At 37.7% G+C, this 27,121-nt stretch overlaps 7 protein-coding genes across 16 annotated transcripts; 3 read left to right on the top strand and 4 right to left on the bottom strand.

The window, feature by feature from the left end:
* The first annotated feature begins 459 nt into the window (after positions 1-459).
* EMB1427 (Spc97 / Spc98 family of spindle pole body (SBP) component) lies at positions 460-6,894 on the top strand. 4 transcript variants are annotated; one of them, XM_016792589.2, is made up of 18 exons: positions 460-857; positions 961-1,076; positions 1,163-1,426; positions 1,525-1,622; positions 1,859-2,021; positions 2,120-2,230; positions 2,511-3,494; positions 3,573-3,725; positions 3,806-3,905; positions 4,027-4,121; positions 4,244-4,438; positions 4,521-4,577; positions 4,821-4,892; positions 5,011-5,109; positions 5,229-5,360; positions 5,459-5,629; positions 5,721-5,896; positions 6,082-6,894. In XM_016792589.2, exons 1-17 carry the CDS (start codon positions 836-838, stop codon positions 5,889-5,891), a joined length of 3,003 nt encoding a protein of 1,000 aa, XP_016648075.2. In that variant the 5' UTR covers positions 460-835; the 3' UTR covers positions 5,892-5,896; positions 6,082-6,894. The 4 variants fall into 4 exon arrangements, with proteins under 4 accessions (XP_016648075.2, XP_008220879.2, XP_016648076.2 ...); XM_008222657.3 differs by lacking the exon at positions 6,082-6,894 and having other exon boundaries at positions 5,721-6,000; XM_016792590.2 differs by lacking the exon at positions 6,082-6,894 and having other exon boundaries at positions 467-857; positions 1,870-2,021; positions 5,721-6,000.
* Positions 6,895-7,140: 246 nt separating this feature from the next.
* On the top strand, positions 7,141-13,794 carry CTC1 (conserved telomere maintenance component 1). 5 transcript variants are annotated; one of them, XM_089045670.1, is made up of 17 exons: positions 7,144-7,903; positions 8,012-8,349; positions 8,457-8,575; positions 8,722-8,796; positions 8,917-8,995; positions 9,091-9,153; positions 9,235-9,312; positions 9,483-9,680; positions 10,046-10,150; positions 10,253-10,531; positions 10,708-11,202; positions 11,293-11,919; positions 12,030-12,122; positions 12,304-12,534; positions 12,658-12,895; positions 13,070-13,404; positions 13,483-13,794. In XM_089045670.1, the coding sequence occupies exons 1-17, from the start codon at positions 7,225-7,227 to the stop codon at positions 13,648-13,650; spliced, it is 4,200 nt and encodes a 1,399-aa protein (XP_088901796.1). In that variant the 5' UTR covers positions 7,144-7,224; the 3' UTR covers positions 13,651-13,794. The 5 variants fall into 5 exon arrangements, with proteins under 5 accessions (XP_088901798.1, XP_088901796.1, XP_088901795.1 ...); XM_089045673.1 differs by having other exon boundaries at positions 7,776-7,899; XM_089045669.1 differs by having other exon boundaries at positions 7,144-8,349.
* Positions 13,722-15,284, bottom strand: LOC103320766 (Thioredoxin superfamily protein). Its single transcript, XM_008222485.3, has 3 exons — positions 15,155-15,284; positions 14,236-14,839; positions 13,722-13,951 (listed from the first exon to the last, which is right to left on the bottom strand). Exons 2-3 carry the CDS (start codon positions 14,701-14,703, stop codon positions 13,796-13,798), a joined length of 624 nt encoding a protein of 207 aa, XP_008220707.2. The 5' UTR covers positions 14,704-14,839; positions 15,155-15,284; the 3' UTR covers positions 13,722-13,795.
* A 159-nt stretch (positions 15,285-15,443) lies between these two features.
* LOC103320764 (uncharacterized) lies at positions 15,444-16,591 on the top strand. Its single transcript, XM_008222484.3, has 2 exons — positions 15,444-16,035; positions 16,155-16,591. Exons 1-2 carry the CDS (start codon positions 15,861-15,863, stop codon positions 16,412-16,414), a joined length of 435 nt encoding a protein of 144 aa, XP_008220706.2. The 5' UTR covers positions 15,444-15,860; the 3' UTR covers positions 16,415-16,591.
* ASP5 (aspartate aminotransferase 5) lies at positions 16,504-20,340 on the bottom strand. Of its 2 annotated transcripts, none has more exons than XM_008222481.2 (12): positions 20,182-20,340; positions 19,883-19,958; positions 19,678-19,749; positions 19,401-19,595; positions 19,248-19,286; positions 19,073-19,162; positions 18,860-18,968; positions 18,669-18,778; positions 18,320-18,463; positions 17,908-18,074; positions 17,146-17,410; positions 16,504-16,953 (listed from the first exon to the last, which is right to left on the bottom strand). In XM_008222481.2, exons 2-12 carry the CDS (start codon positions 19,952-19,954, stop codon positions 16,822-16,824), a joined length of 1,395 nt encoding a protein of 464 aa, XP_008220703.2. In that variant the 5' UTR covers positions 19,955-19,958; positions 20,182-20,340; the 3' UTR covers positions 16,504-16,821. The 2 variants fall into 2 exon arrangements, with proteins under 2 accessions (XP_008220703.2, XP_008220704.2); XM_008222482.3 differs by having other exon boundaries at positions 19,883-19,954; positions 20,182-20,339.
* Positions 20,341-21,766: 1,426 nt separating this feature from the next.
* Positions 21,767-22,544, bottom strand: LOC103320762 (Ribosomal protein L39 family protein). The gene is made up of 3 exons (XM_008222480.2): positions 22,403-22,544; positions 22,143-22,246; positions 21,767-22,021 (listed from the first exon to the last, which is right to left on the bottom strand). Exons 1-3 carry the CDS (start codon positions 22,403-22,405, stop codon positions 21,973-21,975), a joined length of 156 nt encoding a protein of 51 aa, XP_008220702.2. The 5' UTR covers positions 22,406-22,544; the 3' UTR covers positions 21,767-21,972.
* A 1,662-nt stretch (positions 22,545-24,206) lies between these two features.
* Positions 24,207-26,411, bottom strand: LOC103320912 (homogentisate geranylgeranyltransferase, chloroplastic-like). Of its 2 annotated transcripts, XM_089046184.1 has the most exons (10): positions 26,274-26,411; positions 25,915-26,171; positions 25,737-25,820; positions 25,559-25,648; positions 25,371-25,472; positions 25,167-25,262; positions 25,018-25,089; positions 24,788-24,883; positions 24,595-24,699; positions 24,207-24,450 (listed from the first exon to the last, which is right to left on the bottom strand). In XM_089046184.1, exons 2-10 carry the CDS (start codon positions 26,038-26,040, stop codon positions 24,409-24,411), a joined length of 813 nt encoding a protein of 270 aa, XP_088902310.1. In that variant the 5' UTR covers positions 26,041-26,171; positions 26,274-26,411; the 3' UTR covers positions 24,207-24,408. The 2 variants fall into 2 exon arrangements, with proteins under 2 accessions (XP_088902310.1, XP_088902311.1); XM_089046185.1 differs by lacking the exon at positions 26,274-26,411 and having other exon boundaries at positions 25,915-25,989.
* Positions 26,412-27,121: the final 710 nt, after the last annotated feature.

Here is a 27,121-nt window from a genome sequence, read left to right as displayed (position 1 = left end):
GTTTATGATAAATTTCGATTCTCTGCATTTAACATGACATGCTTTCATAAAGGACATTAATTTGACATAAGTTTGACATAAGTTGATAGATGAGGAGGACAATGTCACATGCAACCACTAGTTAAATTACATGGTAATTATACTTTAGGTTTGATGTGGAATTGTTTTATTAAATTATGGGTCCGTAGAATAATTTAGGTCTATAAAAAATACTCCAAAGTATTATGCTAAATCCTATAAAAGAAGAAGAAGAAGAAAGTATTATGCTAAATAAAACCTTCTTTTTTTTTTTTTTTCTTTTGAGAATGCAGAATAAAACCATTGCCATTTATCTTTTTTGCTGAGAAATAAAACTAATACCCATTATTAAACAAATTTATTTTTGTATTTTTTATGTTTTTCTTCGGGCGGGTGCACGTGTTAACGTGTATATATGCCTTGCGCGCTTCCCTTTTAAATTTGTTGTATTTCTGTTATTTTTGAAATTAAAATACTGGTTCAATTTATTCTCACTGGGGACTGGGCTTTGGGTAAAGGAAATGCTACTGCGAGAGCAACACTGATAGTACAGCTCCAATCAACCGATCCAGTGGCTAATGCTAGCAGCGGTGGTGGAACCCGGAGGAACTCTACACCATCTACGACGTCGTATCATATCCATACATACTGTGCATAGTTTAGTTTACAACTGGGTTAGGGTTTTGCAGTGATTAGCAAATTGCCATCGTCGTTGAGGTGTTGGTAGGTTAGGTTCGGTTCTCGCGATCAATCAATTCAAATTATACAAGGCCAAACTCAAACCCAGAACTCGGCAGGGGAAGGGCCAAATTCACCGATGGGGAAGCCTGTTTGCTATGGTATGAGATAATCTTTTGCTGTTTCTTCATTACAAGTTTCTAAATTTATGCCCCTCGTGATTTTCATGTTTTCGTGGAATTCATATCATCCTTGATTCGGCAGATGCAGGAAATGCAGAAGTTTCTCAAGGTTTGATCAATAGGCTTTACAGTGACTTCTCCGATGGCATACATTTTGCAACACCAGTTTCTTCTTTGAGGACGAATGAACTTGACTTGGTAAGTCTTTAGCTTTTTAAATCAAATGTAGTTGTACTTTCTTTTTGGTAGGCTTGGAACCTAATTTATATATTTTTCCTTCCAAGGTTCGGAGTGTGTTGCAAATGTTGCAAGGATTTTCTAGCTCACTATTTTATTGGGACCAAAATGGAAAGTCTTTTCAAGTCAAAAGTGGGTTACATGTGAATCACCTCTCTCATACAAGTCTTCACGCCATTGTCCATCAATTTATGTATGCTGCAACATGCTTACAACTGGTGGAAGTTTTAGTCAATAAAATTGAGAAATCTGCTAAATTACCACCGCCTACTTTGAGGGCTTTTGCGTGTTCTGTTTCTTCATGGCTTACGGTATGTTTTGGATTCAGTTTACTGGATTCAATTTGCTATTTTCTAGTCGTCATGTTCAACGCTCATTTATAAGTGTATGTTAAATTGTGCTTGGGCAGAGGTTGCGCGATATTTCTTTAAAGGAGGAAATGAAGATAAGCAATGATGCCGTTGGAACAACTCCTACGTTATTGGGGTTGGCCAATTCTTTATCTAGGTTCGTACGCTGTTAGATTTACCTTCTCAAAATTTGGGATGTCAGTGGCTGTAGTTTGTCCCATGCTGTTGGAGACAATCACCAATCAAAAGCTTATCAGAATTATCAATATTTTTTTATTCTCCATTTTTTTATTTACCTTCGAGGTTATTGTGTCAGCCCTACATGTCAATTCCCCTTTTGGATTCTACATCCTCATGCAATGGATATCGCTGATGACAATTTATTGATATTAGTCTTTGCTCAGGTGCTGAGTATTTGTTGCAAATAGTGCATGGTGCCATCCCCCAAGTGTATTTTGAGTCTAATTCTTCTCTTCCTGCTGCTGACTTGGCTGTGCATGTCCTTAACCATCTTTACAAGAAGCTGGATGAAGTGTGTCTTGTGCGAGGTGGTGAGGTTGTTACATATTTTTTCTACAACCTTATGGTTTCTAGTTTATACTTGTGGTTTAGCTGGTTTATGTAATCCAAATTTGGAACTTATGCCAATTTCAGGAGGAAGACTACAAGATGCTACTTCATTTATTTATTGGAAGTATATTGCCATATATTGAGGGTCTTGATTCTTGGCTTTTTGAAGGAACACTAGATGATCCATATGAGGAGGTAAATGTGATTGGAGTCCCAAAAGTTTGCAGCAGTTTATTTTTTTGTTATAAATTCTTTTTTTTTTTTTTTGCATCCCGCAAGTGCTTGTGATGCATCCAATCCATCTTTTATTGTTTGAAAGTTTGCACGCCATATAATTCTAATTTCTGTACTCTTGTGATTATAATTTATCTTAAAATTTGTATAGGCAGTATACATGCAATTTTTTTCTATTTTAAACGGGCGGTCCTATATGTATCCTTGGTGAACGCTTTTCTGGTGGCTCCTGTCTTTTCAGATGTTCTTTTATGCTAATAGAGTAATATCTGTTGATGAGGCTGACTTTTGGGAGAAAAGCTATCTATTGAGGCAAGTACAGTGTCAAATGTTAGATGTTGGGGCCTCTGCCTCATCTTGTGCCAGTGACCGCATATCAGTAGCAAATGATAAAAAGGGAGTGGGTCAAAGGGAATCCATCTCAACGTCTAGTTTTATGAAAGGAAAGGAATGGAACAATAAAGACCTTCAGTCGTGTCCACTGTTTATTAAGGACATAGCTAAGTCTATTGTTTCTGCTGGAAAATCATTACAGCTGATCCGGCATATTCCCATGACATCAGCTTTTGTATCTAGAAAAGGAAATGACTGTGAGATTGATGGTTTTGGCAGTTTGGATAAAGGTGTTCAACATGGGCATAGCATTGCGGGCTTAACTTTGTCAGAAGTTTTCTGTGTGTCATTAGCAGGCCTTATAGGCCATGGTGATCATATTTTTCAATATATTTACAGTAAACAAAAAGTGGAGAGTGATGATGGTGTAATTGTGCCAGTAAAACGCTCAGAGAAAATTTGGTGTAAGTTCTTGGTTGATACACTGGCAGAGAAAAGGTTGGTTGATACTCAGTCTGCACATGAGGATGGAAAAACACTTCCTGATGCAAAGGAAGAGAATATGCCTGCAGGGGTTGTAAATGAATTTCCTCTTTCAAGATCCTTATGTCAAGAAAATCCGGTTTTAACAGTCTGCCAAAAGACCCTTTCTAAGAATGGGATTGCATGGAAAACGTTGAACTTATCTAGAAATTTATGTCTGCCTCCTTTAAATGATGAAGTTTTGCGAAAGGCTATATTCGGTCGGGAGAGTGGATCGATTTCTGCAGCTGAAGGAACAAATTATACTTTTGGTTTCCGGTTTGGTGAATCTGAATATCTTCGTTCACAAGACGACTCACATATGTTACAAGTGTTGTTTCCTTTTCCTACTCTTCTTCCTTCTTTTCAGGTATTTCTGATTGATAGTCTAAGAGCATTTGTTATAGCATTCTTTAGGTCTAGTTTTAATGTAATTTCTTGCCAACAGGACGAGCTCCATATGTCAGAGCTCTTACCTTTCCAGAAAAATAGCACCCTTCCATCAAGAGTTCTTACCTGGGTTCAGCAGTTTGAACCAAGAAGTACTCCACTTCCGGTGGTTTTAGTGCACGAATGTCTTACAGTGTACATCCAGAAGCAGGTGATAGCTCGAACCCATGTACAGATCTCAGTTTCTTGGTTGTGGTTAACATGATGTCTTCTTTTATATATCTATTGTAGGTGGATTGTATTGGCAGGCATATATTGTCAAAATTGATGAATGGTTGGAAATTGATGGATGAACTGGCAGTGCTGCGCGCCATTTACTTGCTAGGGTCAGGTATGTGAGAATTACTTTAACATGTTTGCTGGTCTTGTAGGTTCAACCTGTATTATCCTGGTCTATCAATAGGTATGTCAGAATTACTTTAACATGTTTGCTGGTACCTTGCCATCTTTAGGTGATCTGCTACAGCACTTCTTGACTGTAATTTTCAATAAGCTGGATAAGGGAGAAACATGGGATGATGATTTTGAGTTAAACACGATATTGCAGGTTCAGTTACTTTTATTCAATATAACATTTTCTTCCTATTTTGAGTTAAACACGATGACTCTGGGATTCCTGGATTTTCTTCCTATTTATAAAATGGCAATGTGAATTCTTATTAACTGCAGGAATCTATAAGGAACTCTGCTGATGGTGTGCTACTAAGTGTTCCTGATTCATTGATTGTATCCCTCACCAAAAATCATGACTTGAATGGCAATGAGCAACCACCTAATATGGCTTCACTTCCCTCGACTCCTCGTAAAAGTTGTGCTCACAGCTTTGGAATGGATGGACTTGATCAGCTAAAATTTACGTATAAGGTCTAGTGATGGCTAATAAAGCTTCTTTCGTCATTTAGCTCCTTGCAACCACTCTGAGCGTTTATATGTATTTTATTGTCAGGTCTCTTGGCCACTTGAACTTATTGCAAATGCAGAGGCGATCAAGAAATATAACCAGGTTACTTTTATTCATTGGGTTTTGAATTTCTTGTCGAAATTTAATCATCTATCTTTCGTTGTTTGTTATATATATATATATATATATATATATATATATATATCTCACGAATCAATCTGACATTTTGGGGGAGAGGTGACCTGATTTCAACTTGGGATTTCCTCTTGGAGGGGAGGTGTGACTACCAACTGGGTCACTTCCTGACCACTAAACTTGTTATCTAATCGTTAAACATTGATGTAGGTGATGGGATTCTTGTTAAAGGTCAAGCGAGCAAAATTCGTACTTGATAAAACTCGAAGGTGGATGTGGAAGGTTAGTTTTGATGCCCTTTTTATAAATTATGAGCAGTGATAATTTACTTGGCCTAATGACAAGAGCTATTTCCGTGTGATAATACAATGACTTCGGTGTTTCTTGTTTTCCTAAACAGGGTAGAGGCACTGCAGCAAACAATCACAAACGTCACTGGTTAGTGGAGCAGAAACTTCTCCATTTTGTGGATGCTTTTCACCAGTATGTGATGGATAGAGTAAGTTTTGTTCCTTTTAACATAAAATAACCCTTTCTATTATTAACTGTGCTGGTATATGCTTGCTTTCTGGAAAGCATATGGAATTTTTAGATCACTAACTAGTACTTGTTAAACAGGTATATCACAATGCATGGCGTGAACTTTGTGAAGGCATGACAGCCGCTCGATCTCTTGACGAAGTCATAGAAGTACATGAATTGTACTTGTTGACAATTCAGCGGCAGTGTTTTGTAGTTCCAGATAAGCTGGTGGGTAGTTTGGCTTGTTTGAGAACTCATGGACTATGAAATAATCTTTTATGCCCCAAGAAAAGCTGAATTCTGTTTATTACTCTCTTTTGCATCAGTGGGCTCTTATAGCGAGCAGGATTAACAACATCCTGGGATTAGCATTGGACTTTTATGCTATACAGCTCACACTTAGTGGCGGAACAGTTTCTGCAATTAAGGCCAAATGTGAAATGGAAGTTGACCGTATTGAGAAACAGTTCGATGATTGCATTGCTTTCCTGCTCAGAGTAATCTTCTGTTTGCATTGATTTTGATTCAGATGGGACTGATTTTAAGATTTGCATTTAACGTGTGGTTTGGTGCATGCTGATTCTGCAGGTGCTTTCTTTCAAGCTCAATGTGGGGCACTTTCCTCATCTAGCAGATTTGGTAACTAGGATAAACTACAATTACTTTTACATGTCAGATAGTGGAAACCTCAGGACTCTCCCCAGCTCTGAAAATGTTACTTCGAGACTGGGAAAGGCTTTTCTAGGCAGAATAGACTGATAACAGTTGAGGATTTCATTTATTTATTAATTTTCAATTTCTAGTTCAGGAGCCAGCACTTCAGATGCAATTTTACAATATGAAAAAAATATATCATTTGAATTGGAAATCTATAAGTTACAAACAGGCAGAATCCAATTAGCGTTTCTCAAAATCTTGAGAATAAACTTGTTCCTCTTTCCTCCTGTAGGCCGCTTCCAATATCGTGAGAAGAAACTTGTTCCTTCTTCCACCTGTAGGCAGCTAATATTATCTTGATCTCCAGAGACATCATCTCTCTCTCAAGGGCATCTTCAATCCCTAGTCTGACCCCATGACGCTTCCTAAAAAGTACAAATTTGCTATATAAATCCATGCCCCGTCCTTTTGGTAAATGATCAAGAGCGAACTTGTATATACACATTGCACGCAAGATTTCTTTGCACTGCTCTTCGAATTCGGCAAAAGCCACCAGCAACTGCTCTGCTGCCTCATTAAAATCAGCTAGGTCTACCTTCTCCAGTGCCCTCTCATACACCTCCCTCATCCAAGCCTGAATTTGATTTGGTTGACATTGTACAGATTGCTCGTAGCAGTGATTTCGACAGTGGCTGGGTTTTTGTTGTTAACCATGGCCGGTGGTGGTAGCTTGGCCAGCAAGTCATTTTGGGTTGGCTCTGCTTGATTGAAGGAACTCATGGCTAGGAGCAGGATTTTCTCACCTAAGCTGTCTGAAAACAGAACAATTCGATTTGGATCACAAATATTTTGCAAACTTGCTGCTGTGATGTAATGAGTTGCAGAGTGCACATTTGATAGGGTGAGAAGCGGAGGTATATATAGAACTTGCATTTTCCAACTAGGATTAGGATTGGAAACCAAAAATCCCAATAAAACTGAGAATCCCATTCCAGTTTAGAAAAGGATTTTCCTTTTTGTTTTCCTTGTTCGCTTTGTTTAATGAAATAGAAAATCCTTTCTCAACCCAAAAAAATGAATAAATAAATAAATAAATTCTAACACACATTACTGAAGTGTTATCCGGGTTCACACATACCACTAATATGTAAGGCCATTTTATTAGCTACACCTCTTTGGGAAAAAAACAGACGGCTGAAATTACCATGTGCGACTGCCATGTCATGCCACTCCAGGCCCAAAATAAACGAAATCATACGAAACGAAGCTGTGGGACTGCGACGCGTGTGAGATTATACTAACAAAGTCAAACGACGAGTCGTTTTGGGTTTTATAAACCCCTTCGTTCCCGCTCCCCGCCCCCACTGCTTCTCTCACTCTCTTCTCGGTGTGTGGAGAGAGCTTCCACAGTTGTTTTCCTCCTCCATCCTCATCAATGGAAAATGTGAGAATTTTCACAATTGCAGAGCTACTCCAACGCGGTCGTTCCCTCACCGCCACATCCTCCATCTCCCCCAATTCAAACGAAACATCAAAGCCCTCCACACGCTCCATTCCCATCTACTCAAACCCTAACCCCAACCCCAATCCTAGCCATAAGGTTCTTCCCCCTCTTGACCACTTGGCCATCATCTTCGGAACCCTAACCCTCCCTACCGCCATCGACGCCTCCGCTTCAGCCTCTTCAAACACCACTCCTCGATGCTCCTACAATACTTGCTTCCAATTCTCCGACGGCTCGGCTTCCATCTGCTGCGACATTCTTGACTTCGACGTTCGGATTATGGGGAAGAAAATCAGTGTTCTTGCTTGGAATTTCATTCCCTGGAAACGTGGTGGAGGATTCTTGGAGATTATCAGATGGAGTTTTCAAGATTCCAATAGCGGACTTCGTCCCTGTTCGAATTTCAATTCCATTCCTCTTGGTTCGGGCTCTTCAAGTGGCCACGAAGACAGCTCCAGAGCTCGTCATGGTGTATTTGGCGCATTGGAGGTAGTTAGCCCTGTGTCCACTGTTCCCTGTGCAACTGGTCATAGCAATTTGAAAACCAATAAGGCTTCAGATTCAAGCCATTCGTCAAGCCTCCGAGGCTTTTTACTCCAATTTATGGTTTGTGAGTGTGAATTCTGCAGTTCAAAGCAGGCAGTTACAGTTTTGAAGGATTCAATTCAAGAAAAAGATGCACATTCTTTTAACAAACCAATGTTTGTATATTGTTCAGGTTCTGTTTCGTCATGGCATCCTGTTTTCACAAAATTTGTAGGAAATGTTGTGGCTTTATCAGGCTTGAAAAAGAAGTTGGTTTTTATAGGAAAGGAAGAGTCTAAACTAATGTATGTAACTACGGAAAATTCTGCATTGCATCTGCTTAGATTGTCATGGAAATGGCGGCCAAAATGTACAGCTGTTGCCAAGGGAAAAGGTGAATGTGGCACATATAGAGGGATAGTCAAAGGTGTGTATATGCAAGGGATGGTTGCTGAGTTGGACAATGAGGTGTGGCTTTTGTTAACTGATCAACTGCTTACTCCACCGCATAGCCTTAGGGCGGGTGCACTCGTAAGTCCTATATCTTTTGTTAAATTTTTTGCCTTAAATGATTTTGATCTATACTATTTGTCAATTTGATTTTTAAAACTTTTCAATTTTTTGGCTTTTTTTTTCAGGTTTCTGTGAGAAATGTCCATTTTGTGAACCCCAGATTTTCTTGGACAAAAATTCTTATACTTGGTGCTTGCTTTAAGACTAGTGTTATTGTGGAATCCTTCTCCCCACTGGAAACTGGGTAAAGACATGTACTGTGAATTGCACTTGAGATAATTGTCAATCACACCCTTTTTTGGATGAGCTAATATGCATTTAAGCCATTTAACATCTTTGGGATGCCCGGACATATGCATGCTCAGAAAGTAATATAATTGCATGCTGCAGGTGTCATATACTTCCGCAATCACAGAGTTCGTTGGGGAAGTTCATTGAGTCCTTAACATTTTCTGCCAGATTATGGTATTGGTTTTTGTTGATATCTCTTTTGTGTTTGGATGGGAAATTCTGTGGTTTTGTTTCCAATGTTTAGAATATATTACTTTCCTGGTTAGCTTACTAAGCAGTATGGTTGAGTTTCAGGGTATTGCTTATTGCCTCATGTTTCCGGAAAAAGTTTTCTGGCATCTTATCTGAGAAGGAGATTTTGGGAACAAAACATGTAATTTACCTTTGAGTTGAAACATTTGTTTTCTTGCACAGTGTTTGTTATGTTATTACCTAATAGGGTGAGTGATGTTTGCAAGGTGCTACCAGAAGGGAGGGTTTGTTCAGATGTATGCTAGTTCACAATTTCCTTCATCAATGCATCCAACTCGGGTAAATTGGTTTTGCTTCTGAATAAGCACACTTCTTTTGTTATACTTTTCTGTTAAAATCTTATATAGTTTATATTCGCAGCATGGAGTATTCATGGAACTGTGCAACCATGATTCAAGTGTCTGTGGTTGTGAACCATACACTGGTAACCCTAATTTGGTATGTCCTGCCCAGAATCATTTGTGTGATGTGATCTACGTTTGCATTGGGTTGCTTCTGTTTAATGTTGGGCACCTTGATTAGGTGTAGAACTGTCAATTTCTTATGGCTGTTTGTTTGGTGTTAAGTTAGTGCTGAAAGGTAACTTTCATATATTTTCTTAAGTTCAGGTAGTGCCGTTATCTATTTTCATATGTCATTGTGAGGCCTTTTGGATGAGAGCAGTGCAGTTGGAAAATAGCTGTGCAAAATTGCATGATGACAAGAAATATGGCCTTCAATTCTGTGAAGGGAGATCTCACGTTCAGTCTGTTAGAAAGATTTTTTCAAGTGAAGATATAGGTGTATCATTGATGGGAAGTTTGAAGGTTAGTGGTTGGTTTCCTATTTCTCAACTTCTTTAGTTATACTGCTGAATGAAATTGTCTATCCCAGTTGTCTAAACTGTGATTTTGTTCTTTGACATAACAACTGTACATGATAATATCTGGTTCCAAAATGCTGGGAAGTACAAAAAGCCTTAGTTTGTTGTTCGTGACAGAATAATGATTTACTGCATGACGTTCAGGTTCTTAGGTGTTAGCATATTAATAGTCAAGTCTAAATAATTTATAGTTGAGATTTGCACATTTACAATTAAATACTTTTGGTTTGTCATCACCCTAACATTTTTGTAATTCAACAATTTTTTAATTACAGTTGATTTATTCAACATTTTATATTGAGTATACAGACTTCTCCATCTTCTGGAAGGCTGCAGTTGGTTGATGCAACTGGGAGCATTGATGTTCTTATACCAGACCTTCCATCAACTTGGGATGCCAATAGAATATACAAGGTCGTGTTTTACAACAGAATATCTGGACATAGCTACTGATCTCTACATGTCCATTACACCCTTTATGTATCTGGACTCACTTATTTCAGTGTCACTTTCCAGGTAGCTGACTTCAGTCTTGTTATTGAAGGAATGCCTCAGTCTGTGGAGTGTATAGGATTGCTCAACAATGATTTATTCTCATGCAGAACCCTCTTTCATTTCATACCGTTAGCAAGAAAGATGAATTTAACAGTTTATGTTTACTTTCGTCTGAGAAATTCGATGTGCAGAAATCTACCCATTTATCCTTGTACTGGACCGGGAGAAGATTTGAAGAGACTTGAAAGTGGAATGTTTCACTTGCTTTTGGTTACCCACAAATTTCCAGTGCTACAGAAGGTATATTCCAAATTTATTATCTTATGTAATTTCAGTAGTGTTTCCAAAAGCTGCTCTGAGGAGTTCCACATATTTTTCATAAACCCCAAAATGGAAGAAGGGGACTCTTGATAGTAGACATGGAAATACTGTCTGTGTTTCCTTTACTTATTAGTGATCTACTTGAATTTTAACAGTATCAAGATGATGTCGTTATAGAAAACTCTTCAAGCATGTTTGTGGAGGCTATAATCTTGCCTTGGGATTTATTTCTTGCTGGAAGCTATGAGATTTCATGTCCAACTAGGGCTTTTGGGGATAATCCGAAGAATTCCATGGAAAGTGCTGGTGGAAATTACTTGGACCATGTTTCTCCCAAGAGGCGTAAGGTTAATCATTCATCAAGCAGGGGATTAAGTTCTAATTCAGTGAACAATTCCTCCGAGTCAGTCAGAGAACCGAGTTCTTGTTCTCTTTCTTACAAGGAATCCAGGGAGAAACAGAAATATTGTGACTTGACATCTCGTGAGATATCTTGTTCGGCTATGATTAGTGGAGTCAACGGTCACAGTCTAGTTGGTTCAGTTATCTTGCATTGCACTAGGGCCAAATTAAATAATGGTGGCTTTTGCAGACCAAGTGGACAGAAGGTATTGCTGGAGTTTACATCTGAAAGTTTTTGTAAGTATCAGGTGCGTCAGATTTCTCCTTTTCATGGTTAGGACATGCTTGAGTAAATAATTCAGTGAAATAAACTGCACTAATTTTTGTTTACATTTCAGTTGTTGCATATTGGTTGTTATTATATCACAAAGCATGATGGAGAAGATTCTTTTTGTAATCTCAAAGATTCTAGCTATTCCAGCAGTGATAACATTCTTATCCCTTCCACAACCCATCTGTGGAGCCTTTCGTTTACTTCTGATGAGATTTGTCAAAACAATAGCTCACCGAAGTGTCTCCCATTAGATAACTCTCTGAGAAATAATGAGGTTCTATCTGAACATCATAACGAAGTACGTCTTCAGATATCCCCTGGAAATGGTTCTGAAAACTCTTCAGATATTTCTCTCTGTCTCCCTGAAAATGTTATCAGTTTTGGAGAGGTAATCCTGAAGGAATTGGAAGAGGGCCTGATCAAGCCAGTTGTGACAGCTGAAGGGATTCCTAAAATATCTTCATGCATTAGTCTTGCAATGACTGCGCCTCTGCTGTCACTTGATTCGAACGGCCTGTTTCCTGAGGGAAATCTATTATCTTTGTGTGGGCATGTCATTGCTGTTCATAATGTGGAAGACAATTCTATTAATCCATATTTGAACTGTCAAAACGTTGGTGATCCTCTTCAGTGGAGATTCTTGCAGAGAGCTAAAAGTAGTTGTATTCATGTTTTGGTAGACCATCATAATGTAAGTAACATTTCTATATTTGTATCATTCTTTTCTGCCTTCTTTTCTGCCTCATTGAAAATAAAAATAAAATAATATTTTGATATCATTTCGTCATGTTAATCAAATAGGTAAGGCTATCTGGTTCCTTGAGTGGACGTGCTTTTCCTGTCGGATTTGGACCTGGTGTGGATGCAACATTTCACCGGGTTCTTGAATTGCGGTATGCTGTCTAATTAGCTCTTGACACTTTACTGCCTTATCCTTCAGTCCTGATTTATCGTTTGGCAATTTTGGTATTCTCTCTTGTCTAAGGGCATAGTCTGATAATCTTTAGAGGCTTTTAGTATTGCACCAGTCATGTGACAAATTTGTGGGCTTGACCTCTATTCTTTGGTTTCCAAGGGGCAAAATAGATGGATGTTGACATCTGTATCATTTATTGTAATCAATTCCATAAGGGCTGTCAGCTTCCAGAATAACTTCATAAAGGTAGATAATGAATCATGCAGCGACAAGTGCTCCAGTCCTGCTTCATGCATGCAGAATGCTGCACCTCTAGACTTAGTTTCTTCAGGTTTGATTTCTGGGTTGGTTAAGTGCTTGGATTTCAAGCCCATGCGGTTTCATTGCAGGGTAAGTTGTATATTGTCTAGTTTCCTTCCCTACATGATTAAATTTTTTTCTATTTCCTTTTCACAATCTTGTTTGTGGGCAGTTGAAGCTTATTCTTCTGTATCAACATTGTAATTTGTACAGGTTGTTGCCATCCACATCCTAGTTTTGGAGAAGAAATTTAGAAATGTAATTTATCAACCTAAAAATCACTTCAGGCCGTATCTTGTTGACATCCCACTTGCCGGTTTTGTTCTGGGTAATCTATTTGTTTATTTAAGAAATTTTGCTATGTTTAACCCTCGTTCTGCATGTTGGCCAAGTCATCGGAAAATTGTAAAAGCATGGTGTATTTGTTACTACTTAATGCTTGTCATACTTGGTAAGTATTGATAAAGAATTCAGACTATCATCAACACTTGGAAGCAAGCTTCTTTCTTGTGATGAAAATAAATTTTAAAAAAAAATTTATATTTGCTATCGCCGTGTACTCCTTTTGGCGTTGTCTTGTTTCCTTGTTCAGGTTAATAATCTTTTTCTCTATCCTTATGTGTAGATGATGGCTCGTCCCCATGTTGTTGCTGGGCTAATTCTGAAAGAGCTGCAACTTTGCTAAGGCTGTATGAAGACTTCCCACTGTCAGCTTTTGAAAGCAGTGGCTGGACCCTAAAGTGGGTCAGGAAAGGCGACAATGCATGTAGTGCCACCATGTACCACCTCGAGAGAATTTTAAAGAATCACGACCGGATTACGGTGAAGAACTTCGGATCAATGTTTGATTCTTCCTATCAAGATCTCGCTGTGTCTGTGAGTTCTGACAATGCCCTCAGTAGCCATGATGAAAACCTTCTAAAATTCATAATCTTCAATGCTTGCTTCAGCAAATTTTGGGTGAGTTCATTTCCAACTAAATTACTGTGGTTTCACGATACAGTTAAAAATCAATTGATTTAGCTACCATATTTGCAGACCGTAATCGGTAGGATGATGGATTCGAATGCAGTCACGCGGTTGAAGACAACAAACCTACTGGAAACGGAGATGTCTATGCATTCCATGCAACATATATGGGCCAGAGAAGTTCATTACACAAATCCCCTCACCGAGGCGAGGAATGTGGTTCAAGAACTCTGTTAGACGGGTGATTGTATTTAAGACCAATTTATGATGTGCAGTAATCAAAGCATTCATATACCCAAAAGCATCTGTGCTGTGAACTCATGAAAACTAGGCTTCATTATCAAAATGCTGAATAGATGAGAAGATTCAATATTTGATCTAGCTATTGCTTTTTGCAAGGACGCTTCATCTTGAGAAGATGAGAGAGACCTGCTATTACATGTAGCCGACTACTCGGAATACCAGTCTTTGCCAGCGCCCTCCCCTTCTTGTCCACCAGCACAAAGCAAGGAACATATCTAACGTCATAATGGAGAAGCTGCATTACCAACAAGAAAAAAATAATCAGACAAGGGTCTACTATGTAAACCAGACTATATCATGAAGACAGCAATTTCACCCCCAAGAAAATTACAAGCAAAATAGCCAGTAAAATACCAAATTATTTCATGGGTTCATCAACCTTACCATATTAACATACAAAAATCCATAAATAAAAATAGCTACATCCGTGTAGATATAGAATGGTGTTTTGTGAGCAAAACTAATGAGTCGTTCAAAACCAATATCAAGAAATAGAGAAAATTGTGGGTGGTAGTGTACCTCGGGAAGCCATTTATAGTTCTCTGCATCTGCCATAACAATGTTAAGCCAGTCTGAGTTCCTACCTTCAACCTCCCTAACAAAATTAAGCAGAGAATTACACAGCCTGCATTTGGGTGAATAAAACTCAACCACAGTAGCCTCTTTCCCACTTGCTAAAGCTGAGGCAAATGCTCTATGCTCTGCCTCCCCTTGCTCTTCAGGACCCAAGATTGTTTTTGACTTCAAACTGTTACTCTGGCTGGTTCTTGCATCCAACTGGGAGGGCTTAAAGGTATTGGCCAATGAAAACGAGGACCCGGAAACTGAGTTGACGAAATTGAAAGCAATGGACCCAATAGTTTGCAGAGATTTGAATAACCAAGGACCCTCGAAGTTGCAAGCGCTAGGAGTATTAGCTTTGGCATTTTGGTTCATGTCCCACGGCCATTTTAGACAAAACAAAGGGTGTTTAGGTGTCGAACCCATTTTCCTCTCTAAATTTTTTCTCTCCCTGAATTAACACTTTCTGAATCACTTCAAGTTCAAACCCTAATGGATGGACATTTGTGACGAAACGTTGACAAAATTGCAGATATAAAACAAGCCGTGGGGAGGCGGTGAACTGCATTAGGATACAAGATATAAGGAATAAAAGTTAGCATTTGGGGGTTATGGAGCCAAATAAAACAATAGCATTGTCAGTTAAAGCATTCAAGTTCCCTTTTCATGGTTTGCAATTCAAGCATGTTAATGGGTTCCCATAAATTCATAAACCCAGTTAAACCCCAAAAGCAAAATCAAAATTTTTGGTGCTACCTTCAATCTAATCTAGCTAAAGATAGAAAACAAAACACCCCAAAGACGAAAGCTTTAGATTACTTTTAAAAAAAAGAAGATAAAACATTGTGAAATATTCGAAGGAAGTATAACTACTTACCCCCTGTAGTACCAGAGATTCAATCGCTCGCCTCTGACATAATTGAGTTGCAGAGAGCGAGGGACAGAGAGAGGTATCTGTGTAATTTCAATGGTGGGCCTGAGTCGGTCACTTCTTCTGTGAGCTTTCTTGGGCTTCAGTATATCGCTACACATATTGGGCCACCAGCTAATTTTCATGGGCTAGGTAATAACTGGGGCCCACATATCACCGTTGAATTGAATTTTTAGGTTATAGCAGTCAACCAAGGAGAACGACCAACACCCCACATTCAGTTGTTTTTAGAGACCTTATTGCCTCTCTAATCATAACCATAAACATGTTTTTCTTCTTACCATAAGTAAGTGGACTTTCGCCAACATCTTAAAGACTAAACCCACTCGTCGTCAACCATTGTACCCTCCTTTCTTTGTTTTCTCATCCAATGGTACATGAAACTTGAAAAAGGGCATTGACATGAGAAGAAAACCCAGTAACAGCACCAGACAATTGACAAAATCTACATTTTCTATTCACAAAAAATGAATTTTTTACATGTTTTCCGGCTCCTCTAGTGAGAAACGAAGGCAAATTGTGGCCGATTTGCTTCAGGACATGTGATCAAAATGCACTATATAAACCTCTTCAGCTCATATCCCCATTACCACAATCTCATTAATTAGATTTCTAGCTCCTTAGTGCCCTGTTGAGGATCAGGAATTTGAACATGGGTTTCAGTTATGGTTCACAAGGATTCGTTTTGATTCTTGTAGCTGTCTCTCTTTTGGCACTTGGTGAGGCTAAAACTGTGGTTGTAGGAGGGTCTCAAGGTTGGCGTTATGGCTTCAACTACACTCACTGGACTCTCAAAAATGGCCCCTTTTACATAAAAGACACACTTGGTCAGTCTCAACCTACATTTACTTAGTTTAATTTCAATTTAATTACTTAATGCAAGCTCAATATTGTTTTTATTGAATAATGTTACACACTTAATTCATAATCCCATATTGATGTGCAGTTTTCAAGTACGACCCACCAAGCAATACCCGTGCTCATGACGTGTACTTACTCCCAAACCTATGGAGCTACATAACATGTGATTTCAGGAGGGCAAAATTGGTGGCAAACGCTACGCAGGGAGGCGGCGAGGGGTTTAAGTTTGTGTTGAACCAGTGGAGGCCTCACTACTTTGCTTGTGGCCAGGGTGCCAACAGCTCTCACTGCAATCAGGGGCTCATGAAGTTCTTCGCTGTGCCATGGCCCCGCTGGCATTTTTGATCCTCATGCCTGGGAAGAAGAAGCAGTGCTTTGATTTTGCTGTTTTTGTTTGTTTTATGATTCCATGATTATATATGTATTCAATAAAATTCAGGCAACTTTCCTTCTTCCAGGAAATAAACAAAGGTTGCAACATATCGACCATGAATATGAACTTGAACATTATTATTATTACAATCTCTGTATGTGTTGGTAGGCAAGAGGTAAGCCCCAAAGGTTGATCTTCTCCTGCAATCCTTTTGTCGGTGCTGTTGGAGATGCCTCTCCTTTCTGCGACTGCTGATTATTATTAGACGATCTCAATAAAATTATAGACACAAGTTCACAAGTGCTTAAATATGGGGAGAGGCTCAACAAAATTTTCTTAGCATCTTCCTCAAAGTGGTACCGCAGCTATGAATTCTTCTTCAACTAACATTGTGGTACGAGTCGATGATTGCATCTGATAGGTATTCACATTTTGCTAAAGATAATCCTGCCAGGGAAATTCTTCCATCCTTTGTCATGTATACATGCCACTTGTTTGTCATGTTCTCGGTCTGACCGGACAAAAACAAAGGAGGTCAGATGTAAATCTAGGGGCAGGGTTTATGGTCAATAAAAATAAATAATATAAAGATCAAATTTGCACGGAATGTTGCAAGAATGAAGAGGACCAGGAACAAAATTCATATCAAGAGATCGAACACCTATAGATGGACTCAGATCATAGTTTAACAGGGGGCAATTACCTGAGCCTTGTTCAAGCCTGTGAAAGAAAACATGCCAATCTGCTTAAGTATGAATGACCAATCCTTTCCACTCTTATCCTTTGCAGTCAAGTTATCGTATAGTTTTTGTCTCACGTTCTTTATCCTTCCAGCCATCATCTCCATCTCTGCTTTCCATTCACTGAAAAGTGTTGGATCTCCAACTACATTGGCCACAATTCTAGCCCCATGAACTGGAGGATTTGAGTACATAGGTCGAGCAATCCTCTTCAGTTGGCTCTTTACCCTGAATATAAAAACTAAAATCATTAGCAGATCCTACAAATTCAGGTATGTCACTATATCTGATCGCAGACTCAAGTAACTGCAATAATGCAACAAATTACAAGAACCAGTTCTTTATTTTTATTCCTTTCTTCGCTTGACAAGAGTTGAACCTAGGATCTACCCGAGTCTTTAAAACTTGAGCCAAGGCCCAAGGGAAACAAGGCACAAAAGATGGTTTAGTGGTTTGCAGATTCAAGTTTTCAAGGCATTCAAATGAAACCTCAAATAGGATTTCAATATCCAACACCATACAAAAGATCCAGAAGGAGACTTCAAAACATGAAAAACTATGATGCACATTGCAAGTGTTGGACCACAAATTGATCCAGAATGCAAAGAACAGGCTTGAAATAGCAACAGAGAAAATTAAGTAACCATGTTACTTAGTAAATTATGCAATTATGAGCATTGTCTTATGCCAGAAGATAAATCTGTGTAGTATAGTGTCTACTGCACCTTGTTGCTGTATCAGATGATGTGCACACAACATTGATTGCTCCAATTCTTTCTGCATAAAGACCAAGGTTTTTACTGTATGACTGAGCAACCAATAACTCTAAACCACGTGCAGCAAACAATCTGACAGACGCTGCATCAGTATCCAAGCTTCCACTAGCAAATCCCTAAAGCAGAGTGACAAAGTTCAGACATTAACATTATAAAATAACTCCACCTACAGCTCCACATTTCAACAGAAATTTTAAACCATCATACTTTAATATATTATTAACTTTTCAATATGAAATAGATTATTAGAGATTTCATTCCAAAGATTCAGTGTTATCACTTCCATTTCAGCATTAGAGAAATTACTACAGAAACTAAAATTACAGCTTGACTCCAGCCAGTAGTATGTAGTACTATGTACCTGGTATGCAACATCGAAAAAGGGGATATGGTTTTTTTCTTGAATGACATCAGCAATTTTTTCCCACTGGTCAGGAGTTGGATCTATGCCTGTAGGGTTGTGAGCACAGCCATGAAGCAACACAAAAGATCCTTCAGGTGCTGCCTAGAAGATGGAATGGCATACAAATTAATAGTAACTAATTCCATATTAACAGAGAGAGAAGATATAAATATATTACAAATGCAATTACTGAATAACAAAAACATGCGTTCTCAAGATCCAGGTGATCAATGAGTAACAATTTCAACAATCCATAACTCAATGTAATAACCATGCGTACGCAAATTCCTGTGCAAAACTATATTACCTTTATGTCGGATACCATCCCCTCAAAATCCAAACCAACAGTTTTTGGATCATAATATCGGTACTCTGACCATGGAACTCTAGAGTCATTAAAAATATTCTTGTGGTTACCTGCAATACAATTTTGTTAGGAATGAAAAACGAGTAATCTCGAGACAAGTCTTATAATGATATGGGAGTGATGATACAGACCCCAGGTTGGAGATGATATTAAAACCTTGGCCCCAGGAAAATATCGTTCAATAAGAGCTGCAGCAAGACGAAGAGAACCAGTTCCTGATAGACCTTGAACAGTTGCTACCTTAAAGAAAGGAAAAACAAACAATCAAAAGACCAATATAAGGTCAAAGAGATATACTACATGATTAACTTCACAAGAGGCACAAGTTCTGATTTCTCACATACTTTTTGTTGCTTTATTACTGGGTTGTCTGCTCCAAATAATAACTCCACAGTGACCTTATTGAATGCTGCCAAACCTTCTATTGGGAGGTACTGCATATTTTAAGTGAACTGCAGTTAGTAAATCATAATTTCAAGAAGAACAAACCACATCAGTTAGATTGTTGTGTATAATTACCTCTTTGTTTTCTCCCCTTTCAATCATAAGATTCTCTGCCTGCAAAATAAAAGGATTTCACTTTAAAAAATTTACAATAAGAAACTCAAGATTTCAAAATCTAATTAGCGAAAAATTATCTATTTCATGAAGAGATAAGGATAGCAACCCGACCTTCTTAACAACATCAAGCACGTATGGCTGAAGCTCTTCTGTTCGATATGCCCCGACTCCAAGGTTGAGCTTTGACTGATTTGTGCTAGCTTTGAATGCTTCGGAAACTCCAAGAATTGGATCAGGTGGGGCCAAAGTTACGCCCTCAAATTTAGAAACATTCACAGCAGCTACCATAGATATCCGACCAAAAGACTACAGGCAAGACAGCAAAACCACAGTAGCATTAATGTTAAACAAAAATTCCAACAAAGCCATAGCAGCTCACGGCATTTACCTCTGTCTTCGCAAATAGATTGTTCCTTTCCTTGTTCAAGCTCAAAAAGGAACTCCCAAGCTTCACCTTCCCCTGTTGAACAAAATCACACCAATGAATTAAGCCGAAAGTCAGTACTTTCTCGGCAACTAAACAGTAAAAGATAAGAAAAGGACGAAACCGTTCATGAAAGTCGCAATTAATTACGAAATGAAATGAGCGGTACCTTGGGAGTCTCATGCGTAGAGAGTGAAGCTGAGGGAGACACAGAAACTAACGAAAGCATCGTCGAAGCCATCTATCTGAATCAAAAGCAGAATGTAAACGGTTATTTGCGTGTATAATCAAGAAAACAGCAGAAAAAATGGACGAATCAAGACTGTTAATTACGCGATCTACGAGCAAATCAATAGCTAAGAGTAAGAGATAACGATTATGATGTAATTAACCAGATGGATTCAGAAAACGGACTCGAATGAATTGAAAGCTGAAATTCGACGAAGAGATCAAGTTTGTGGAACTCACCGATAGAGGGCGTTGAATACGAAGCGGAGTCCTCAGCGTCAGCTGTCACGGAGAGTGAATGAGTGAGGTCAGGCTAGTACTCTGCCTCTTAATCAGTGGGTTTTGCGAGCGAATCAGAGTGAGCGTTCGGTCGTTATATCGGTAGTGTAGCTTACAATTATTTAATAGGTGGGATTCAACCTTGCTATATGCAATTAATGGAAATTTTGGCATTAAAGTTAATACCAAAATCATATTTTAAATTATTAGAGTACATAATTGTTGAAATTGAGAGTAAACATGTTTTAAGGTGGAAAGTTTAGGGTACTAATTTGGAATATAATTTTGTTAAAAATAAAAAAAATTATGTTATAATATGAGAATTAATAACACTACATTTCAATATCTCTTCACATAAAATATTTCATCATTAATTCACACGTGACCTGTAGTAAAAATGTTGTTTTTCCTTTTTTTCCCACGCAAACGAACCACTTTTTATAACATACAAATATTAAGAAGAAGAATCGAAAATAAAATTTCAGATTATATAAATAATGAGTGGTGATTTCCCCACTCCTTTTTCTCCTATTTTATCCACTTACACTCATTTTTTATAAAAAGGAGTGTAAGTGGATAAAATAGGAGTGGGGAAATCATTGCCCTAAATAATATGGGAAGAAGAATCAAACATAGAATATCAAATATTAAAAAGGAAAGGATCAAACGTAGCACCTCAAATTCATGAACAATTACTCATTTTGTTTGTATACAAGCGATAACCGAGCAGCTCGGATACACGCTCCTTTTGATGCCAGTTTAGGGGTATTTTTGAGCAAGTAATGTCTTCCTTCCCAAACCCATATGGCACAAAAAAATCTCCCCCAAAACCATTTGACATCAATTACCTGAAAATACCCTTCAACTAACATTGAAAGAAGCGAATAAGTGGCACATAACTTACAAGCATGCCACATAGGCAGATTAATAGAAATTTCGCTATTGAAATTAACACCGGAATCATATTGCAAACTTGAGAGTGCATAGATAAACATGTCTTGAGAGTGAGAGTTCAGGATACTAATTTGAAACTAACCCCCAACTTTTTGTCGAACATACGTGTCATGGTCACTTGCAGAGTGAAGATTGAAGAAGCTCATGTATTTTCAGATGAAACCTGAGAGATCTGAAGATAAAATCTCACATTCTCAACTTGATTCATTTTTACCTTATCCTGCTGACAGACGGGAAAAGAAATTTCAACTTGATTCATTTCACTTTATCCAGCTAAAAGAAATTGCATCTTCAACTATTTTGTTTTAATTCAATTGTTGGGTGTAGGGGGACACCATAACATAGAAGAAAAAACCGTTGTTTCAAATGTTAGGGCGGTGTAAATCTGCATATTGATCTTTCAAAAAATTATTGAATAGCTGAATAGTTCTTGAATCATGAACAAGAGCATACAAATTAGCAGAGGAAATCAGCTATGAGGAGAATTGTTCATCTCATCAAACACAAACCATCATGATTTGCCCTAGCATAGAATTCTCCTGCAGAAACCAAACGAGAGATGGAGCAAACACATACAACCTCAGATGAAGGATTTGGGTGAACTGGGAATTCATTTGACACTTGAAATTGATTCAGGGAAGCTAAATCATAATAAACGTCTGAAAATAGAGACTCTTATGAGTTCTTACAACTGGGTTCTCAACAAATTACAAAAACATTAAGCTCTGGAGTCTGAATCAAAACTAAAACCCCTAATCAAATTACAAAATAAGCCAAATGCAATTGGAGCAAAGCACCTCAGAAACCGAGCTTGGTGCGGCGCCAGTGCCTGCGCTTGGCGTTGTACCTGATACATACATGAACAAATTTGATAACTTGTAAGCATCTAATCTGAGAACCGATCAAGAACAAAATGAAAATTAACAATGAAATTCCAAAATAATTAAAGCAGAGAAAGTAGTTTGGACCTGATGGTGTTGTCGGTCCTCAAACGGATCCAGTGAGGGATGGGCCTGTTCTGCCTCATCTTCTTCGCCAGCTTCTTCTTGATTATGAAGGTCTTGTGGGACGGCTGTGCATATTCATCATAAACCCGATGAGAAATTTACTTCAATCCCATGAAATCAACAAAGTACAGGAACAAACAGAGATATATATAAAGATCGATGCAATACATATATGCGTAACCAGAGAGCAGGAAGAAGGGAGAAGAGAGAGAAAGGTTCACCATTTTCGCGCTTGGAGATCCGCCGCGACGGTTCAGAGCAGAGAGCAAGGAGCGATAACCCTAATAACAAAAAGGCACTTCTGGACGACTAGGAAAGACCGGCGCTTTTTTTAGTTTTAATATAAAGGAAGGGCAAAGTTGGAATTAGAGGTCGACTAACCTGCTGGGTAGCTAAGCTATTGACCAACGTAGTTTCACTGGCCCAAGTACTGAAGATAGTGAGCTACAGAAAGGTATGGCTTCATTGGTCCGTAAGGCAATCTTTAACTTGGCCCAAACCAAAACCAGTTTCTAGGTCGGTTCATGTCGGTGTAAAGGCCAGATTATAGGTGGCCTACATATCCAAGGCCCAATGTCTTTTCTTTTTTCTTTTTTCTTTTTTTTTCTTTTTGCCATTTTTCTTTGGTTTCTAATCCATCGCCAACGTGTAGGAAGATTCATGAGGGTTTAATTTCACTCGTCAACCGCGGCTATATTCATTTTTTTCCAAAAAAAAAAAAAAAACTTTTAAATAGTATCGCCGTGCGGCTTTACTTTTTGATATGTGAGTATATGGGCGATAGGCGGCTATACCCGGTTTTAAAATTTTATTTTTAAAAATGCTACTCTGTTTTTCCTAATTTTTTTTAAAAATAATATAGCCTCCAGGCTTTACTGCTTGACATGTGGCGCCTAGGCTCTGGGCAGGTCCTTTTTTATATATAGTATAGCCGCGCGGCTATACTATTAAAAAAAATTGAATCAGCAACGTTCGTCTGCGTAGACTTGTGCCAACGAACTTTCGTCGGGAGAAGTTTTTTTGTTTTGATTTTAAAAAATATATATAATTAGTTTCTTGACTTTTTTTGTTTTTGCCAACTTTTTTAATTTAATATATGTAATTAAGTAATATCTTAGACTTTTTGAATTACTTTAATTAGTAATTATATTTTATTTATTGTTTAATATTAAAAAAAATTAAAAAAAGTTCACAAAATAATTTAAAATAATTCATTTCTATTTATTAAGTCATTTGTGAAGTCATTTTGGTATTTTAATTAAATTTCTCCATAGCACAAGAGCCCCAAGAACCAAATCCTAAATCTTTGATTAATATAATTATTATTATGATAAGAGTTGTTTAGAGCATTATCCATTACTATTAAGTCATTACTCGAGTCTCTGTTGTCCCCTTTCGATTTTTTTACTTTTCTTTCACGGTTAATAATGTATTATATGCATACATATTTTTCAATAATACATTTGTGTTCTGCAAACATCTTAAAGACTCGGTTAGGTTCACGTTTTTAAAAGCAAATGTACAATACTCATATTATACACGTATTTTTTACAAAAATTTCAATAAGACACACAAACTTCACGTATTATACACATAATTCTCACATATTATTGAATAAAAATAATTTATATTAAAAGATGTAAATAATTTATATTAAAATACAATGTAGTGGCCAAACTTTTATGTTCATGTGTCAAAATTTTGCCTAATAAAACACGTATATATTTCATTAATATTTTTCCTAATTCTTTTAAAAAGTTTTGACTTGCAAACGAGTGATTTAAAAGGAAATTATAATAAAAGTCACTGATAAACATGGTTAAGCTAGTTGTTTAGGACAGTGAATCTGCCCCATTACATCCAAGTTCGAATCTCTCTCTGTAAATTAAATTAAATTAATTTAGAATAATTTAGATCATCATTTTTATCCCCATAAGAAAAAAACTTTACTCTTGTAGAACATTTTCCGTAGTGCAATTTTAGTGATGGCTTTAGAACTGGAATGTATTATTGGGTGATTTTGCCCGTTCATAATGGAAACAATAAATGAATAAGTAGTTGTAAAGAGAAAAAATAAAATTTGTAATTTGGGCGTTTGGTTTGGTGACGTGGACCGAACAAGAAAACGAGTAAAGCCTGTTGTGATTAATGATGATGACAGAGAAGCAGTAGTGCATGAAATTGTCCAGAGCCCACAACAATTCTTCTTCTTCTTCATCTTCTCAACTCAGCGTACAAAAGGAATGAGCAAGTACTCGGCATAGAAGAGCTACAGCCAACATATTTTTAAGTCAGTGCCAAATAAACCAATGCATTCTTATGCACATTTGCTTGTATAATGTCACACAGGCATGTGCTACTTATCATGAACACAAAGAAAACAGACAGGTGGTAAGAGTGAGAAATCCGTCACCTTCCAGATGAACATGTAAAAGGAAGTTAGAGAGGCTTTATCAGCTATATCGACAGATCGAGCTCGGAGCCAAAGAAGGGAAGCGAGTACAGTGTGGCCTAGTATCTGCAACCAAAGCCTATGTATCAGTAAAACATGTAAAATTAATAGCTAGCAGAGTAGAAGTTTGAGTAAGAGATGGGGGTACACATACAGTAAAAAGCTTGCTAGGTAGGAAGGGAGAAGAAGCTCCTACCACCAGGGCAGCCCCGTATGCAATTAACAGCATATTTACACAAAACCAATATACCTGTAAACAGTGTACAGAGGAAGGAGCAAATATTAAGAAGTACACAGAATGTATGTATATATATATATATATATATATATATATGTCCTAAGAAAAGAAAAAGAAAAAGAAAAAAAAAAGGAAAAACTAGTAACCTTTTCCTGTCCAAGGCTGACGCTGAAGGATTGAATGCCATAATATCTATCACCATCCACATCAGGTATATCCTGTTCAAATGCCAAGGACAAATTACCCCTGCACTCGAGGTTCTTTATTTTTTTTTTTTAGTTTAGCAGTTGTTTACCTTGAATAACGCAATAACAGAGGAGAAGATGCACATGAAAACAACCGCAAATGCCAAGGATCTTGTCATCTTAACAGGTCTACCAAGTACAAATTTCTGCAAAATACATATATATATATATATATATATATATATATACTGCTTTAGTTTTGTCAAATATTTGGCTTCTTCAAATAAAAATAAAAACTAACCGGTGTATGTTACCTGGATGTGTACATAGAAAGCAAGCTGGACAACGATGGCCCTCACAATTAGGATGCAAGTAGCAGCAAGAAAGGCATGTCTCTTCCACCGCAGCAAAGGAAGCTAATCAACAAGTTAAGATGGATGGAGTAAGGTAGGTACTTGGCTAGTAAAGTAAGAGACTATATGAAGAGGCACAAGAAACTCACTTCAATGGAATAAACACTTCCAAGCAGAAAACTGATGAGAAGGGCACAAAACAACGGCGGAGATTTAAACATAACTCCCATGGCAAAACTCTGAAAAATAACAGACAACAACTAGTGAGTAACAGAGATTTATACTGTAGAAACACTAGGTGGTCTCATATCAGTGGCAATTGATTACCATCAACAAAACCGTGGAAACAATTGTGATCCCAGTTCCCATAGAGAATTCACCAGAAGCAAGAGGGAGCTCAGGTTTGTTAACCTGAGAAGCAAGAGAAAAAGATACAAAATTAATGAACATTATATATATACACAGTATTTTTCATCCTTCAATTTGGTCTCACTTAATTTTATACCTTGTCGATTTCGACGTCAAACAATTGATTCAATCCCACCACATAGATGTTCATTAGGATCGATGGCGCCAATGCCTGAGAGATATGATCAATCATTGAAAAAACAATCACATGTAAGAAGCCCATTTTACCTGTGGCATCAAACAGTAGTGTTTCGAATTTTCTAATATACCTTCAATAGTCCTATGAAAAATGCAGAGGACAGGTCAGTAACATTTTCTAATGGAAGAAGAGAGACCAGATGAGATTCCTATAACCTGAAAACAAAACAAAATTAGTGAATTAGTGAAGCTCAAAATTAAACTGTTCAATCCAAATGTAATTTATATCAAATTTTGAAAGGAACATGTGGAACTCACAGTGCCAATTACAGTGTGAGGACGACAAAAGCGATGAAATGCATCCCATTGTTTACAAAGGCCAGTCAGAAAATGACCACCTTCATTCTCTGGTTTTGATGATGAAGCATAACCCCCATGTTGAGAACAAACAGGTTGGCAATAACATTTCTTGAATCTTTTACTAGGGTTTCTTCTGGTGGTCACTGTGATCTTCTGATCATAGTTTGGATTGGCATTGGCGGCTAGAGATGATAAGTTTCTGGAACAACATTCCGGCAAGGGCTTCTTCTTGATTACGTTGCAATGTGTTGTTGGCTTCACTGGCACTTGAAGTAGTAGCATTACGCAGTCCCAAAAATTTCAAAGACGAATAAGATATCATTATATCAAATTCAACAACAGAAAAAAGGTAAAGGGGATCAACCATGAAACTGAAACCTAGTTACAGCATTTTGCATGCCTTTGTATTTTCATTTGATGCATTGTAGGGTTCAAGTTAGGACTTATTTTTTCCCACTTTAAAATAAAATAAACACTGGCAAAACGAACTCCATATTTTTCTTAACAGATAAGTTCAGTTATCAAAACAATCAAAAGCTATGATAAGAATGCAGCACATTTTTTGTTTTTGGTTACATAGGGGTTTCGAACCCTGCGGCCAAAACCACCGCAGCTAAACCCCATTGGCAGAATGTAGCACATTTGGTTACCTACAAAATGAACAAAACATAAAAGGCTAACCTGGAGGACAAAACCTTGAACAAGCAGGCGTGTACTGAACCATCTGTCTACCACTTTCTACTGGCAATGAGATTAGCAAAGAAGAAGAAAAAGAAAAGATAAAAACATGTTCACGCAATCTCATT

The sequence above is a fragment of the Prunus mume genome, linkage group LG2, assembly GCF_029339155.1.
Source record: "Prunus mume cultivar Tortuosa linkage group LG2, ASM2933915v1, whole genome shotgun sequence".
NCBI classification, from domain to species: domain Eukaryota; kingdom Viridiplantae; phylum Streptophyta; class Magnoliopsida; order Rosales; family Rosaceae; genus Prunus; species Prunus mume.
This window is presented reverse-complemented; position numbering and strand designations above follow the sequence as displayed.